Genomic DNA, 15,865 nt, shown 5'->3' on the forward strand with positions numbered 1-15,865 from the left:
AGCCGAGGAAGACTAAGACTTTCCGCAAGACCGAACACCGCAAAATTTATAATGCACCATCCGCCCGTCAAATGCCATGGAAATGAGGTCTTCGCCGGCAAGAGCGAAACAATTTGGGCAAGTACAATGCATATAGCCGCCTTTTTTTTTATAGTGCCAATTAATTGCACAAGAAACCTTTTGCCTTTGGATGCGGTCGCTCTTTTTTGCCTTTCACCTCGCTCTTGGCGATGGAGATTCAGATACATTGCTTCCCAGGCGCCCCGAAATTCGTTTAAAATGCCATCAAAAGGTGGAACGACGACACACCGGCTAGAAAAACCAAAAAATACAGACGAATGCAACACTCGGACTTCGACTACTCCATTTTCCGTCTCGCTTTGTTAATTGAACAATAGTTTTTCCATCTGCCAGCAGACTTTTCCATTCGCCGCGCGGCTTTTCAGCTTTTCAGCTTCAGTTGCATTTTGTCGCTCGCCTCCAGCACGCGCACCACAATTGTTGTTAAACTTAAATATATTTTTCTATATTTCGCGCTTGGCTTAACGTTTTGCCGCTCGGTGTTCTGCAATTTGTCTAAGATTTCTGCAATTATTTGCATACAAATTGCTGGTAAATAGTGCACTTATTCGCCGCAAGCGTTGCTAACTTCAGGTATTTAAATGAAATTGTTAATATTTCTAGCTAAAAAGGTGGCGAATTTCAGCTGAGACCGACATATTTGTGTCGATTTGTGCCCTCTTATCACGAAAACACAGCCACAAATTGTTCTTGTTGATAAGTGAGAGAGGGGAATGTTTTTGAGAGCTTTTTTACAGGGGGAGTGTTCGATGGGTACACCAAAAAACCAAGAACTTTTCGTTAAAAAAATGTGTACTATAAACTTCTCTTAAATTAAGAAGTATAGTAAACATTTTAAATTTGAGTTGATTTTTTGGAATTGTTTAAGTGATGTGTTAAAACAGCAATATTTGAAATTTTGTATCTCAAAATTGTCCATTTAATTATTATTTTTATAAATAGTTACCACTTTTTTTCTTATTATTTAAAGGCTAGTGAACTGTCCTTCAACTATTTTCCACTGTGTACCTTACAAAATCGTCACATTTAATTACTTAAACAGCTGCTTGGTATTTACTTAGGCCAAAAACAAAAGAAACGTGCTCCATTTCGCCATTGATTAAATATTTTCACATCTGAGTTGAGTATCTTAAACGCTATCATTGACCTTGTCAACGCTTAAATCAATCCCGTTCGAAGAAAATGCCGTGAATGCACTCAATCTGGTTACAAAAAACGTGGCAAAAAAAATATAAAGGCGGTATTAAGGTGGATACGACGGGGAGAAAAACACGTTTGTTCAGCTGTGAAATTGACCTTTTATGGCCTAAAGTCAACCCAAAAGCAAAACCTCCCAAAACTGAATGATTTGTTGAAGCTGTTTGAGTTTAAAAGAAATGAGCGGAAATACTTTACAATGATAGTTGCTCTAATTGCTACCAAAAGTGGTGGGGGAATTCGAGGCAGAGAAGAGAAGATAATAGGGGTCAGATGAGTAAAACAATTATTTTGCTTTCATTCATTTGTTATTCTGGTATGGGGGAATGTTTTCGGGGGGTCTTACCAAAGAGTGCTGAAAGTTAAGAGAAATTAAAGATATAAAATGGAGTTTAAGCTTGTAATTAAAACATGTTAAACTTCTTTTTGTATTTTTTTTAAAGATTATATTGTACAAATATTATAGTCTTAAAATTCTACATCGATAAATTTTTTAAAATTTATTTCCATTACATAAATTGATAGTACTTTTAATTCCAGTAAATAGGCTTTCACTTTAACATCTTAATTCCCATCGATTTGGCAACCGCACCTTATCAAAGATGCCGCTTATGATATCATATTTAAATGCTTATATCGGCGTTAAAATTTAAACAGAAATTGCCTTTAGCCTTTTCAAAGTATCAAGTATATGTTTGCAGGTGCTTTAGCTCATCTAACCCGAAGACCTTTAAGATCGTGTTGGTTTTTGTAACAAGAACAACCAGATCCAAAGACACCACAGCCAAAACCACAAACGAATAAGAGATCTCAAAAACAAATTTCATAATTATCTGCAGGGAAAAAAGCCAAATAAAGAAAAAAACTGAGAGTTGCATGTCTGGGAAACTGCTTTAATTTCACTTTTCATTTTGGATTTGCCCAGCAAATCAGTTCAACTATTGGCGAGCGGAAAGGAGTACACAATCATAATTATTAATTGCGGGCTGAAGAAAGTTTTAATTACCCGACGAGCGTTTAAGATAATGAAGTCGTTTATCTGAGGCATTCAATTATAAAATTGCTCACATTTTGAAAGTGCAACCAATGATTAGAAATTGATTTCAGCTCAATTTGCATTCAATTCATTTTCTTAGGCATAATTTAGCATTTCACTTTTCGATTGGGCACACTGAAGAAATTATGAGATAATTATATAATTAATAAAGTTGAAATATGTTTTTATTATGGACCTGGCTTAGGAAATATTTTAGCACTCAAAACATTTTTAAGAAGGTAGAATCTACATTTTAGATGCTTAAAATATGAAATATTGTATCTCTTAATTTTGGAATTATGTTACCTTTGTAGTAAAATAATTATTTCCAATATAAAAATAATTATAATAATGAATTTGATTTAAAAAGTATAATATTTTTGATATCTATAAACCAAAAGAAAGGGACCGAAATGTCAGAAATTTATACATTATGGTGCAAAAAAATGTTTTTTCATTTTAATGTTGTTATTTTCTTTAAATTTATTAAATTCATTATTAATATTTTTGGGAATATCTGAATTTAATTTAAAGATTTTAAAAATATTTATTTGAAATCCAGTTTTTTTATTAATTTAAGAAGGAATATTAACTAAAATACATTTTCTAACTTGGCTTTTATTTTTCTCTGTGTAGAAATGATGACGTCGCTGCAGCTGGATACGTCATTGCCGGCGGTGGAGGAGCAAGAGAGGCGGATGGAAAAGGACACTGAGCCCGCGGTGGACACGGACACCCACACGGCGTCCACAACGCCCACTCGCATTCCACATCCTTCGGTGGCCCACTTCCGCCGTTCCGCCTCCCTGCGCCTGCGCGGGAACCCACCTCCGGAGCTGGGTCTACGGCCTGAGCACTGTCCAGCCGGCGGAGGCGGATTCAGTTCGCGCGCCAAGCTCTCGGCGATCCCATCCAGCCTTAAATCGCGTTCGCACCCGGTCCATTTGAGGCGTAATCGCAGCTGGAGCAATTTAGGCCACAAAACGGAGCAGGAACCGGAAGTGAAGGCTTCCACGGAGGCGGCACCGGAATCGGAGTCCTCGGGCCATGCACTATGCAACGCCACCCAATGTCTGTCCCTGGCTGAGGATAAGGAAATGACGAACTGCAACATGGCCAACGGAAAACCGCGAAATCTGGTAAGTTGTAGGTGGCGTAGGTACGGGTATATTGTATTTTGTATTGATTTTCACTTGCCGCTGCTGACCTATGTGACTTGTAGTCGAAGAACCGCCCTCGCCGAGAGGGCAAAAGGTTACGAGGGGGTGGTCTTACATATGTTAGCACGCACTCGTAGTTTAAAGCACAAGTATTACGAAACTATCTGGGGAACGCTCGAGGCATTTCCCAGGAATTCAGGAGCGGTCCTAATACACTCTTAATACACACCCATCATGAAGTCAAAATATGTATGCTTACCTCATAGGCTTAAACTTTGGGGGAACTAGTACACTATATAATTGTTTATATCCCTATTACAGCTAGCGGAAACTTTTGTTAAACCTATGTATATCAGGATCCTAAATGTTATTATCATTTTTATCATTTGGATATATGATATTGGTTTTGAAAAGTGCAATTGATTTGACTGTTATCATTCATTTCTGAATTATCTATTAAAAAAATGACTTTTTTTACTACGTAATGATATTGGTTTTGAAAAGTGCAATTGATTTGACTGTTATCATTAATTTCTGAATTATCTATTAAAAAAATGACTTTTTTTACTACGTAAGTCTTAGCTTTTTGTTCTTGTCTTTATATGAAAGTTTATGTTATTGAATTTTACGTCTTATGGAATCATAATGTTAGGTCATGTGGATGTGTGGAACTATAAATTCTGGTTTTATAATTTCCTTAGTATGTTAAGATATAATAAAGCTGATAAAATATTACCATGCCTTAACATTTCTTTGTAACTTTTTCTTTGGAGATGATTTTCTACTTTGATTACAATCCTCCATTGCCTATGGGTTTTGCCAAGTTTATTAAAGTATTGGATTGGCCTTATGGATCTAAGTTTCCTGAAAAGTTATAATTGATTTAGCTGGGTAATGTCATTTTGTCACTTGCACTTTTGTTTTGGCTTTGTCGTGATGACACGCAGCTTACAGTTTGTACACTTCCCACCGACAGCGATCATTAAACCAGATATACTATATAAGTATGTACCGTACAAAGGGAACAAAAAATAAACCCCGAGCTGAGTTTGCATAATAATCGGGGAAAGAGAGAGAAAAGAAAGAAGAAAGGTGAAGACAAGCACAGCTTACACACGCTTCAACCTTCTCAACATACAACCCCAACCCCCCCCCCCCCCCCCCCCCTCCCCCCTATTTTTTACCAGCTGTTTCGTTTCCACTTCCGCTTGTTCCGTTTTGCCAAATTGTACCTAGGAAACAGCTGATTTTCGGTTTGTTTGGGTTTTCTTGTGATTCGCGGGGGTTGAGAGAACAGGAAATGCAAGTGCGCAGCTTTTGAAACCCCCTCCCCCTCTGTTTTGCTCTCTCCGCCTCTGTTTTTAACCACCTTTTTGGTATCTTCTTCGTCTTCATATACTCTCTTCGTTTCTTGGCCAAGTGATTTGCCTTTCAGTTGATTTTTTGTACTCACCGCGTTCAGAAGATTCGCGGTTTGGCTCTCTGATATTGTTTAAAATTTAAGCCTTCTGGCTTAAACAATTGAAGCGTGCATTTTGCCTTTAATTCACTGCTTTTTCGTTCGCTGTTTTTAATACAACCAAGTACCTAGACTAAGTACAGTGCGAGCGATTTTAATTGAAGACAACAACTTGGGGCCATGGCTCATAAATGGTAATTACCCGCCTTGGACTCCACCATGTACTTGGATAATTTAAGCCATCATTAAAAGCTGAAGTTCGTTGGCCCTTTTGCATTACTAATTCATAATTGTTATTGATTTTCAACGCTCTACGTTCTAATTATGTCGGAAATGTTTCAGTGAAAATCTGTGGTTTTTGGGGGTAGAAAGGAAGTGGCACGTGTGAATACGTAATTTATGTACATCGAGAAAAAGCAAAGTGAGAAGAATGCATCTTAGATATTGGAAACAAGTTCATTTTTTAAAAACAATACAAATTTAAAGCATTTTTTAAGAAACTTTAAAAAGCTTTGGTGAATAGATCTGCTTAATATTAAACAATATACCATTTTTTTTAGCTTTCCGAAAGTCATTTCTTGTCGTGGAATTACACCAATTAGGGATGATTTACGACGCTTTTATGACGATATACAGACGAGTTTATATAAACGCTACAAGATTTTGTTACAAAAAAATATTTAGTTAATATAGAAAGGGTTTTACACTCATTAATAGGCATTCTTCATTCCCAAGAAAGCTAAATTTTACCCAAAGGGAGTTCTATTTTCTAGAAGATATTTTATTTTTTAATTTATAAATTCTTCTTAAATATCTATAATATGTTTACAAAAATGATCCCTATTCCCTAACCACTTCCAAGGTTTTACTTATTGCCATATTGGTCACTAGTTTAAACAAAAAATCCATAATCCATTACCATCTATTCCATTCTATTTCCCTCCTTATCGACCCTGAAAAGTATGCAAAATATTTGTTGTCCTTTTGTCATTTTTAGCCAAAAACTTGGCCAAAACAAACATTCCCACAATGGCGAGAAGTGATTGCCAACACGTGACCAGAACAGTGCGACTTGGCTCTTGGCCAAGTGGGCTGAATTGGCCATTACGTGAGTTTCGGTCTGATGTTTTCACCTGCATTGTGTCTGCTGCCCATCTTCTCTTCCATTCGGAATCAAAGTCATTGATTTTTCTTAGTCAGCAGCTTAATTGATGGCACCTGAGCGCCGTATAAGCCAAGTTAGATGCTTGGAACGTGACTCTTTGACGGCCTTAAGACGGGCTCAAGTGCGTAATGTAAGCGCTTTTCTCTGCGGTGGATGGCTATTACGTGGCAAAGTGTGTTGGCCCTGTTTACAAGCCCTCGTTCCTAACCCCTTACCCCTTATACCATGTTTATTATTACTACTATTCCCTTGTGAAGTCTGGTTTTAACCATTGTTTAGCCGTGCGTAAACAGTTTCTTTCTGCCCGCCATTCCAGAAATGCCGTGAAATATTCCCCAGAACTTGGGCAATTAAATAGAGCAAGAAACTCATTACTGATTATGAAATAAGCGGGTATACAATGTATACAAAGAATGGAGAGAATGCAAAAAAGGCAGTTAAACAGATTTGTCTATATACCATGTCCCATTTGGGTTTCCATTCAAACAAATCACTCGCAACGGATCGTTTTCAGTCAACCAACTGCTGAGTTGGTCGATGAGTTGGTCAGTGTGGCAGAAAAAGGGGTTACAAGTGGGCCAGTGGTTCCTAAATCACTTCACATCGGGGACAGCCAAAGAATCAATGCAGTGCCAGTCAATGAACTTTTTGCTTTGGTTGTAAGGGTTACCCGAGCTACTAGGCTAATTACTTTCATTATGGAAATAAATGTAGTGTAGATAATAATCTAGTATGGATTATTAATAAATGGAAATAATGCAAATAAATATATGAAAAAATAAATATAAATATTAGCATATTACCTTTCAAAATTTCGTATTAAATATTTGAATAAAATACAAAAACATAATATTCAATTTAAGGCATAAAAAATTGCATGACTTTATTTGAAACTAAAAAATCATGATAGAAATATTATGCTTACCTTTAGCAATTTAAATTACGTTAAAAATAATTTCAAAACCTAAAATCTGTAAGTTTACTATAATAGTTAAGAGCAGTATTTGCATATATAAAATTGCATTGGATAAAAGTCAATGAAAAAATATTTAAGTTAATGGATTTACTCAATCAATCAGGATTGATTTGCATTTTCTATCACATAATAAACACTTTATTTTGGTTATTTCCAGTTGTATAGGTATACAATGTGTACTAGTGGCGTCATGGCAAGTGTATTTTTAAGAATTTTAAGTCTTTACACCAAGTGTTGGAAATATAGCCATGACGACTCAACAAATCAAGATGACTTTTCTTCACAAGCAGCTGAGTACATTTTTTGTAATTTATAAAATCTTTTTTAAAGATTAATTATTAAATTAGGCTTATTAGCTTTCTTAGAAAAAGTTTAAAAATGTTTTGCTCTAGTTATAAAAGTTCCTTGTTTACTTTTCCCCCAAGTAAATTGGAGAAATTTACGCATAATTTGCGAATCTTAATGATTTAATCGACGCAGCCGCGATTTAAGTCAGTCGGTTAGCCTGGTTTAGCCAAATGCTTAACGCTACATACTAAATGCCCCCTTGGAGCCCAGACTAATGGTTAGTTAATTGACCACAAAAATGCTGCCGAAGGGAGGGGATTTTAGAGAGAGATCACCGCAATGAAAGTAACCAAAGCGAATGCGAATACAAACCGAAAAATGTTTTGTTAAATGTGTGGCAACAAATTGCTTTTAGGGGCGTTGCAAATGCGAATTGGTTTACCCTGCATTTCACGCGGCTATGTCTTGTATTATTTTTTCCCCTTTTTTTTTTTTTTTGCAAAAATCTCAAATAATCCATGCACGACTGAACAGCGACCACGCAACAAAATTAGAAAATAGCTAAAGAGTGAAACAAGAGTGTAAAGAAAAGATTAAGTGATCGAGGGGCAGCCACCACAACGGCGAGAGATAGTTACTAATCCCAGTCTCCGGTCTTTCATCTTCCATCTCCCATCTTGCAGTCTCTCAAGTTGAACGGCGGCAGTGACATCAGCAGCAGTGGCACCTCCTGCACCAAGGAGTCCTCTCCCAGGACCAGGACGACGACCCATACGCCACAGACGCCCCAAACGCCGGCAACCGGAGGAGGATTAGGAGTGGGATCCACAGAAGAGACGCCACCAGCATCACACAGCTGCATTCGCCAGGGAAACTGCGTCAAGGCTGCGAAGGGGAAGCTGTCCACTCTCCACGAGTCCAAGATTTCACCCCGAACGCCGCCAGTCACTCCGGATTCACCCAGTACCTATCTGGACGATGATCTAGACTCGATGTACTCGTTCGCCACCACCACCTCGGGTCGCTCCACCATGTCCTGCGAGCATCCCTATGTGGCCAGGTAATATATTTCCTAATCGAAAGTCAGGGATTTTAATTAAGTTCTGAAATTAGCATATATTCCCCATTTGGTAGCAGTGGGTGTTTCATTAGTTAGCTCTATAAAATGGGGGTTAAAATTAAATTTCATATAGAACAAGAATTTAGAAGTTTCCTCAATTTAGCTTTATAGCTAAGCCTCTTAAATACTTATTCAATTGTTCTTATCTTATCTTGAAAGAACTATTCTCCTAGCTATATATTTGTTAACAATAATATTAATCAGTCGAATAAATATAAATAATTTAACTATATGTATATACAATACCATTTTAGTTGTTTCTATCTTATAGGTTTTATTAGAACACTCAGAAGCAAAAAACTTTCTAATCTCTTACCTATATATTTTTTAACAAAAGTATTATTAAATCGAACAAATATGTTTCTAAATATTTAAAGATTAGGTTTTATAGTTCTGACTAACTACACATACATATATGTTTGTCTCAGCATACTTAATTTTTAGAATTTCAAGAGTTACTTTTATATAATTCATTTAAATGGTTTTCTTAGAAAGAAAAATATAAGATAACCTTTTGAACATTGTTTCTGAACAAAAACCTATTAAAATAAAAAATTCAATTGAATACAAAACTTTTGTAGAAATTTATTTGGTAGGGTCTTACTTAAATTATTTTAATTCAGGCTCCCATTTGAATAAAAACTTTAATCTCTAAAAAACCATAAGTAAGTAAATAACCCTTGCGATTACGTATCTGAATAAAATCATGTTTAAAATAAAAATGAAGTTAAGAAAGTAACATTATTTACAAAGATAATTGGAAGGGTTATATTAAAATAAGTTAAATTAAGATTTTAAAGTGTTAATAAGTTAATATAGTAGTTTTCCCTTCCAGAAACGGCACCACATTCAGTGGTCGCAAGATGAAGTACGTGGTGCACTGCTCCAACTACGCGGGTCAGGTGGGACCCGACTATCTCACGCCCACGCAGCGGGCCCAGCGCCAGATCCGGCGGCTCAAGGAGCTGCTGTGCATCGCCCGGCAGGATCTGGAGCAGAAGGATACGGAGCTACTGCGTCTGACGCGCGAGGTGGTGGAGCTGCGCCTGTTCAAGGCATCGCTCAGTTCGCCGGAGGAGCGCTCGGCCTCATCGGATGCGGTCACGGTGCGCGAGGCGGAGCTGAAGACCTCGCAGGATGTGTCGCCCATCGTGGACATGGTGGACGAGGGCAACTCAAAGGGCAGTCCCAGGCATCTCAGCCGGCAGCCGAATCCCTCCCTGCAACATCAGCAATTGCAGGCCATGCAGATGTCGGCGGAGATGCAGAGCTCCTATGCGGACTCCGGCCATTTTGAGGATCTGACCATGTCATCGGTGCACTCAAAGGACTCGCAGACTCAAAGTGAGGCATGTGGCACATCCACACCGGATGGCGATCAGGAGGGACTGGCCTGCGGTGGCGGGGATGCGGCCAGCAATCTGGAGAACTACGAGCTGCAGCGTCAGGAACTGATACGCATGTACGAGCACCGCATAGAGGAGCTCATCCGGAGTCAGGACAGCGCCACCAGCGATCTGAAGAGATCACACAACGACAAGGTGGAGGCACTGCTCCAGAAGCTGGCCGAATGCAACACTCGCTATTCGGACATGGTGCCCGACTACGAGCAGGCCAAACAGCGCATCCGGGAGCTGGAGAAGCAGCTGGAGGATCTGCAGAGGAAGCTGGTCGAGCACGAGGAGAAGCAGAACAAGATGTACCTGCACATGTACCAGCAGGGACAGGAGGCGGAGCGCATTTCTAGAGCGGATCAGGTGAGGTTTTTATGAATTTTTGTTGAGTTGTAAAAATCGAGACTACTTTCATCACTTTTACAATATCGCTTTATCGAAAAAACGAATTTGAGAGCACTTTTGTCTTGAATCTAAGAACATTTCTTCTCAAATAAAAGAGAAGTGCGTTTGATTTGAGCTATTTTCGTTCTCCAAACATAATATGTATAATTTTGCTTATATTTTAAAACCTCCTAATCTCAAAAAACAAACTCGAGAGCACTTTCGTAATATTAAGAACGTTTCTCTTAAATAAGTGAGAAGGCGAATTCTTGACCCGAGTACATTTGATGGTGGATTTGCATTAAATATTTTCTTGTTTGTTTAGTTATACTTACATGCGTGTTTTTGAGAAGAGCTTTAAAATTTGTAGTTCTACTTTTGTAAATCTCAAAATCGCAAATATAATAAACCCTTTAACTTTTTTAGGCCCTGGATTTGGCCCAGCGTCAGCCGGAGAGCAAGGTGTCCATCAATGAGCTGCTCCACCAGCTGCAGAGCACCCAGGACGAATTGGAGAACATACGCGTAAGATTCTTCAATATATTCCTCATCCTATTTTCGGTTTTGTTTTGTGTGTTGCATTTTGTTGCATCGTGAGGCATCTCAGCATCTCGACACCTTCACAAGAACAACAAGAACACAACGCGACAAGAACAAGAACAAGAAGAACACGCATTCGCTTCGCCTACATATATATAACCACTTGTGGGCGTGGCACTTCAATTGGGCTGACTTTGCCTGGCTGGAAAAGCGGCACTTAATTGAAATGCCCGCCAATCAGTTATTGACACTGATCGACACAAGCGACATTTTTCTGTTTTATTCCGTTTCTAGCTGTTAAGATCATTTTGCATATACTTATTTTCTAGAAAGATTACAACACATTTAAACTTAAACATTAAATGCAACATCGTTTACTTTCAATGCGTTTAATTTGTTTCATTTCCATTCCATTGCGAGTTCGAGTAGCCTCTAAGTACAGTCACGTAGTGCGGAGTGTGGCGAGCAAGCAAGTGCATGCAAGTAACCAAGTACAGTTGGCTCACTTTCGTTCATATTTCAATTCCGAAACGTTCCAATCGCATGCCGGACTTTAACTTTAGATCTCTTTCTCTGTATTTACCTTTGGTTAAATTGTATACTTTTTGTTTAATTTACTTTACGTTTACAAGAAAAGCAAAACAACTCTTTCTAAATTTTAAATATTTCTGTCGTAAAACAACCAAAAAACCAACTATTTTTGTAGGCATCTGAGTGCAGAATGAGAGAGTGCGGCAGTAATCATGCACTCCTTACTGCAAAAGAGGCGATTTCTTTGTGGGTACTTGGCGCGCGTAAGGTTTGTAATATCCCTAACAAAACTTTCCCAAAAAAAAAAAATATCTACCCAACTAACTAACTCTTGAGTTTTTATGGCAAAATTACTAAAAAAGAAGACGAAAAACGTATCTTTAGTTGCATTTTATGATTTGATCACGCACATTGGCTATATCGAACATTGGGTCTTAGTCCTACCATCCAAAAATCCCACACCTCACCTCACCCTCGAGACTAACCAGCATTTTCATCCGCATTCAGGGTAAGGTTATTGGGTTCCACAACGAAACTATAACTTCGATTTTAATAATTTCCATTTCAACATATCGTATTTATTCTGTTTTGTAAGTACTTGTTGTTTCCCAACAAAACTGTTTTGTAGAGGTAACAACTAGAGGTATGTTCAACATCAACATCACATATGACACACTTCCGGCTAGATGAGCTCCCAATTCGGGGAGTACCAGACACACACAAAAAGCTAATCTCTATCTAAGATCCATTTAGCATGTGGTTCATCTCAAGTTAACTTCCAACTAAAGCCCAAGAAAAACCATAACCGTTCCCGAAATTATTCAGTGTTACATACATAACATTATAACCTAAATGTTCATATGGCATAGCACTATACCAAAGATTAAAGCGAACCTTATGTAAATACATTTGATTTCAACGACTAACACTTTCGATAATGCGTTTTTGAATATTAAAGAATTCTGACTAATCTTCTCTACATCTTCTTGCACTTTTTCTCTTTTTCCACCGTTACTAACCCGATTAAAATGTAAAAATGTATACAAAATAACAACCACAATTTAGACCATATATCGTCGCCTGCTGGAGGCCCAGAAGAATCGCACCCATGTGGATCCCGAGGTTACGCTGCAATTCCTGAAGAGCGCTATCTTCTACTTCCTGACGGACAAGGAGAATTCCCAGGGCCATCTGCAGGCCATCGAGAGCATCCTTGAGTTCACGGACGCCGAGAAGCAGAAGATCAGTGCTGCCACCCGAACGCCAAAGTGAGGTCCCCGATCATCGTTAACCATTGCGTATACTTATTATTAAAACCTAGATTGAAAGCAAAAGTCAGCAGAACGATGTCTAAGATTTTGGTTCGCGCCAAAGTCCATTGTTCTCACTATTGGTCTTAATGTTTAGCCGGCGATTTTAATTGCAATTTTATTTTTTTCTCGGAATAATTTTGTTAAATTATGGAGGCGCCCTATTCTCATTCTTTGGCAACGAAATGTATAAATTTTCCTATAAGTTAATTTCGATTTACGTATTTTTTCGGTCTAAGGCTTAAGGCATACTAGTACGTCCTTTATAATAATACGAAAAATCATAAGAGAAATACAATTTTACAAAGTCTACGTAGTTTTTGTAGATCTAGCTAATCAAGTGAGAATAACACCATCCAGTTTTGGTCGTTTCTGTGGAGTTTTAATGGCAAATAAATAAAAACGAAAAATATAACTTTGTGGGTGTTATCTTTTTTGGGAGGTTTTGGGAGTAAATTCAAGCAGGATTTGCATTTAGATTAATTGTTAAACGTATCTATGTTTTACATTTTTTTTTTGGTTTAATTATAGTTTATTAACCTAAAAGAATTAAAGGCAAAATGTTTTATTAAGTCATGGAAACTGCAAGAATATAGTCGTTCGATTTTTGGAATACCTACTGGTCCGCAAAGTTTTCAATATTAATATATTCAAAAATGTTGATAATCGAGATTTATAAAATCGATCCTGAATCTCGATAAGTTTGGGTTCGAGTACTGGCTAAATGCGCATCCAAGTTTTCCACCTTGCCGCGTTGTTTTCCGTGGTATTATTGCACCACACGGTCACACTTTCCCTCTTTTCGATTCTTCGTTTCCGGCGAGTAAGTGTACAAAATTTCTGCTCCACGTTTTTTTTTATAATAATTTATCTTTTATTCTTTTGCACGTGCACAGATTACTGCTGGCGAATCTTTCCTGTGTTTAACACACCGACTAAAACAGCAAAATGGTACGGAGACCGCGAAATACCGCCACAACTGGGAACTAACCACATTTGTAACCCTCTATTATTGACAGGCCAAGCGCACCAAGAAGGTTGGAATCGTCGGTAAATATGGTACCCGTTATGGTGCCTCCCTCCGTAAGATGGTCAAGAAGATGGAAATCACCCAGCACAGCAAGTACACTTGCTCCTTCTGCGGAAAGGTGAGTAGGAGTGCTCCGGTTCGAGTCCGACGTGGATGTGGATTAGGGTGGCCCAAAAAAGTGGAGCACAAATAGTGAGAAATCTTTAGAGAAGGATTATAAATAGACAAATCCAAAATAGCGCCAAAAGCAATCCAGGTTCTGGCGAATATATTGTACCACAAAGTTAAGAACTATAAAGTGCTTTATCTAAATTCCTCCAAATAGCTGGAAAAATGATGCTATGAACGAAATAACTAAAAAAGAGTCAATCAGATTTGAATATTTTTAGTATTTTGACACTTTTTCTTGTTGCCTACCCATAATAATGATATGTTAACTTATATTAGGGTTTAAATTTATTAAAATTTAACTTTAGTTATGAACTTACAGTTCTATTTAATAAATAGGCCATTTAATTTATTTAAATATGTAAAAATACCTAGGTTCTTTATCGTGATTAGTGGCATCGTAGCTCAGAATTGTCCATTTAAAAACAAATTCTTTCACCTACACTTTTTGAGAACCCAAAATGGACCACTCTAAAGTATCATATAGCTCTCCCCATGGGAAGGAGTCCTTCTAGTTGGCCTCACTAACTTATCTTCTATCTTATTCACAGGACTCCATGAAGCGCGCCGTCGTTGGCATCTGGTCCTGCAAGCGATGCAAGAGGACCGTCGCCGGTGGCGCCTGGGTGTACTCCACCACCGCCGCCGCCTCCGTGCGATCCGCCGTCCGTCGTCTGCGTGAAACCAAGGAACAGTAAACATCAACGGATCGTCAATGGAAACATCTAATCCAATGCTCCGCTATGTTAGTTCCCGTAGTTTTAATCTGACAACGCGATTTTCCTGTGGTTTGCGCCGTGCCGGTCATGTGAAAATAAAAAATGATTTTTACTTTTATCAGTATGCTAAAGTGATATTTATTTAGTGGAATAATTGAGCAATGTGCATCACAATGTATAAAGCGGTCACATATTAAGTTCCGTATAAATAGAGCGCACCAAAATGGGGCTTTGAGCCCAATATAAATTTCGATTCGCGTCTATGCTTGTGCTAACGTCTTAAAATGTATAAATTAATATGGATGGAAGCAGATGCAGCAGCTCTGAGGGTTCTAATACGTTGATTCGTTCAGTTCCCTTAAGAACTCGGCGAAATATATAAACAGCAGGTCCGCTTCAGGTGATATGATAGCAACAGGTGTTCCAGGATTGGTTACCAATTATCCTTTTGAATTTCCGGATGGTGACCACGACCGAGTAGTTTAGCACATTTGTTTGAAACGTTTCCTTGGAAAAAGTATCCAATGCCACAATTCTCATATACCTTTTTATACCCTTGCAGAGGGTATTATGATTTCAGTCAGAAGTTTGCGACCCCATAAAGAATATATATTCTTGATCAGCATCATAGCCCTGTCCGTCCGTTTCTACGCAAACTAGTCTCTCAGTTTTAAAGCTATCGGGCTGAAACTTTGCCAAGTCTTCTTTCTTTTGCAGGTAGTATATAAGTCGGAACTAGCCGGATCGGACAACTATACCTTATAGCTCCCATAGGAATATTCCGAAAAGAATATTATATCTTTAGTGTTTTTTAACATATAACCTCCTACGCTTGGAAATAACATGTTTTTATTAGTTCTGAATTTCTAATTTAATTTTTTTAAATCGGACATATAGCTGCCATAGGAACGATCGGAAAATTGGTGGGAAAATAGTATGAAACATATTATAGGTTCGGTGTCTTTTGACATTATCTTATACTATTGGGAATATAATTTTTTGTATTTTTTAGAATTCCGAATTAAATTTAATTATTAATGCTGCAAGGGTATACAAACTTCGGCTTGCCGAAGTTAACTTCCTTTCTTGTTTCTTTTCAAATAGTTTTTCAGTAGTACTTTTATATATCTGAAAAGTTTTCCTTACCGAGGCACCATGAAATAATTTTATATCCAACGATCATAACTCCAGACCCATGAATAAAAAACCCCTCAAAGATGTTCTCTTAATTTGTCATTTTTTTATTTATAAAATTTAAAAAGTCTCTAAACAAACAAAAATAATATTTAAATGAAAAATTCATAAAA

General features: G+C 37.8%; 2 protein-coding genes across 5 annotated transcripts; both read left to right on the plus strand.

Annotated features, from left to right (window-relative positions):
• The first annotated feature begins 516 nt into the window (after positions 1–516).
• On the plus strand, positions 517–13,038 carry LOC119545987. Of its 4 annotated transcripts, XM_037851975.1 has the most exons (8): positions 517–654; positions 2,951–3,453; positions 8,046–8,422; positions 9,318–10,239; positions 10,687–10,785; positions 11,507–11,599; positions 12,397–12,599; positions 12,653–13,038. In XM_037851975.1, exons 2-8 carry the CDS (start codon positions 2,953–2,955, stop codon positions 12,729–12,731), a joined length of 2,274 nt encoding a protein of 757 aa, XP_037707903.1. In that variant the 5' UTR covers positions 517–654; positions 2,951–2,952; the 3' UTR covers positions 12,732–13,038. The 4 variants fall into 4 exon arrangements, with proteins under 4 accessions (XP_037707903.1, XP_037707901.1, XP_037707900.1 ...); XM_037851972.1 differs by having other exon boundaries at positions 519–654; positions 12,397–13,038; XM_037851973.1 differs by lacking the exon at positions 11,507–11,599 and having other exon boundaries at positions 518–654; positions 12,397–13,038.
• Positions 13,039–13,444: 406 nt separating this feature from the next.
• LOC119546706 (60S ribosomal protein L37a) lies at positions 13,445–14,670 on the plus strand. The gene is made up of 4 exons (XM_037853185.1): positions 13,445–13,464; positions 13,538–13,592; positions 13,661–13,789; positions 14,391–14,670. The coding sequence occupies exons 2-4, from the start codon at positions 13,590–13,592 to the stop codon at positions 14,535–14,537; spliced, it is 279 nt and encodes a 92-aa protein (XP_037709113.1). The 5' UTR covers positions 13,445–13,464; positions 13,538–13,589; the 3' UTR covers positions 14,538–14,670.
• Positions 14,671–15,865: the final 1,195 nt, after the last annotated feature.

This window comes from Drosophila subpulchrella, chromosome 2L, assembly GCF_014743375.2.
Source record: "Drosophila subpulchrella strain 33 F10 #4 breed RU33 chromosome 2L, RU_Dsub_v1.1 Primary Assembly, whole genome shotgun sequence".
NCBI classification, from domain to species: Eukaryota; Metazoa; Arthropoda; class Insecta; order Diptera; family Drosophilidae; genus Drosophila; species Drosophila subpulchrella.

Bases quoted from the DNA above. Each gene is read 5' to 3' on its own strand.
- LOC119545987 (XM_037851975.1), top strand. From the start codon at position 2,953: ATGATGACGTCGCTGCAGCTGGATACGTCATTGCCGGCGGTGGAGGAG. The intron at 3,454-8,045 runs GTAAGTTGTAGG...CCCATCTTGCAG, and splicing joins ACGGAAAACCGCGAAATCTG to TCTCTCAAGTTGAACGGCGG. The intron at 8,423-9,317 runs GTAATATATTTC...TTTCCCTTCCAG, and splicing joins GAGCATCCCTATGTGGCCAG to AAACGGCACCACATTCAGTG.
- LOC119546706 (XM_037853185.1), top strand. The intron at 13,790-14,390 runs GTGAGTAGGAGT...TCTTATTCACAG, and splicing joins CTTGCTCCTTCTGCGGAAAG to GACTCCATGAAGCGCGCCGT.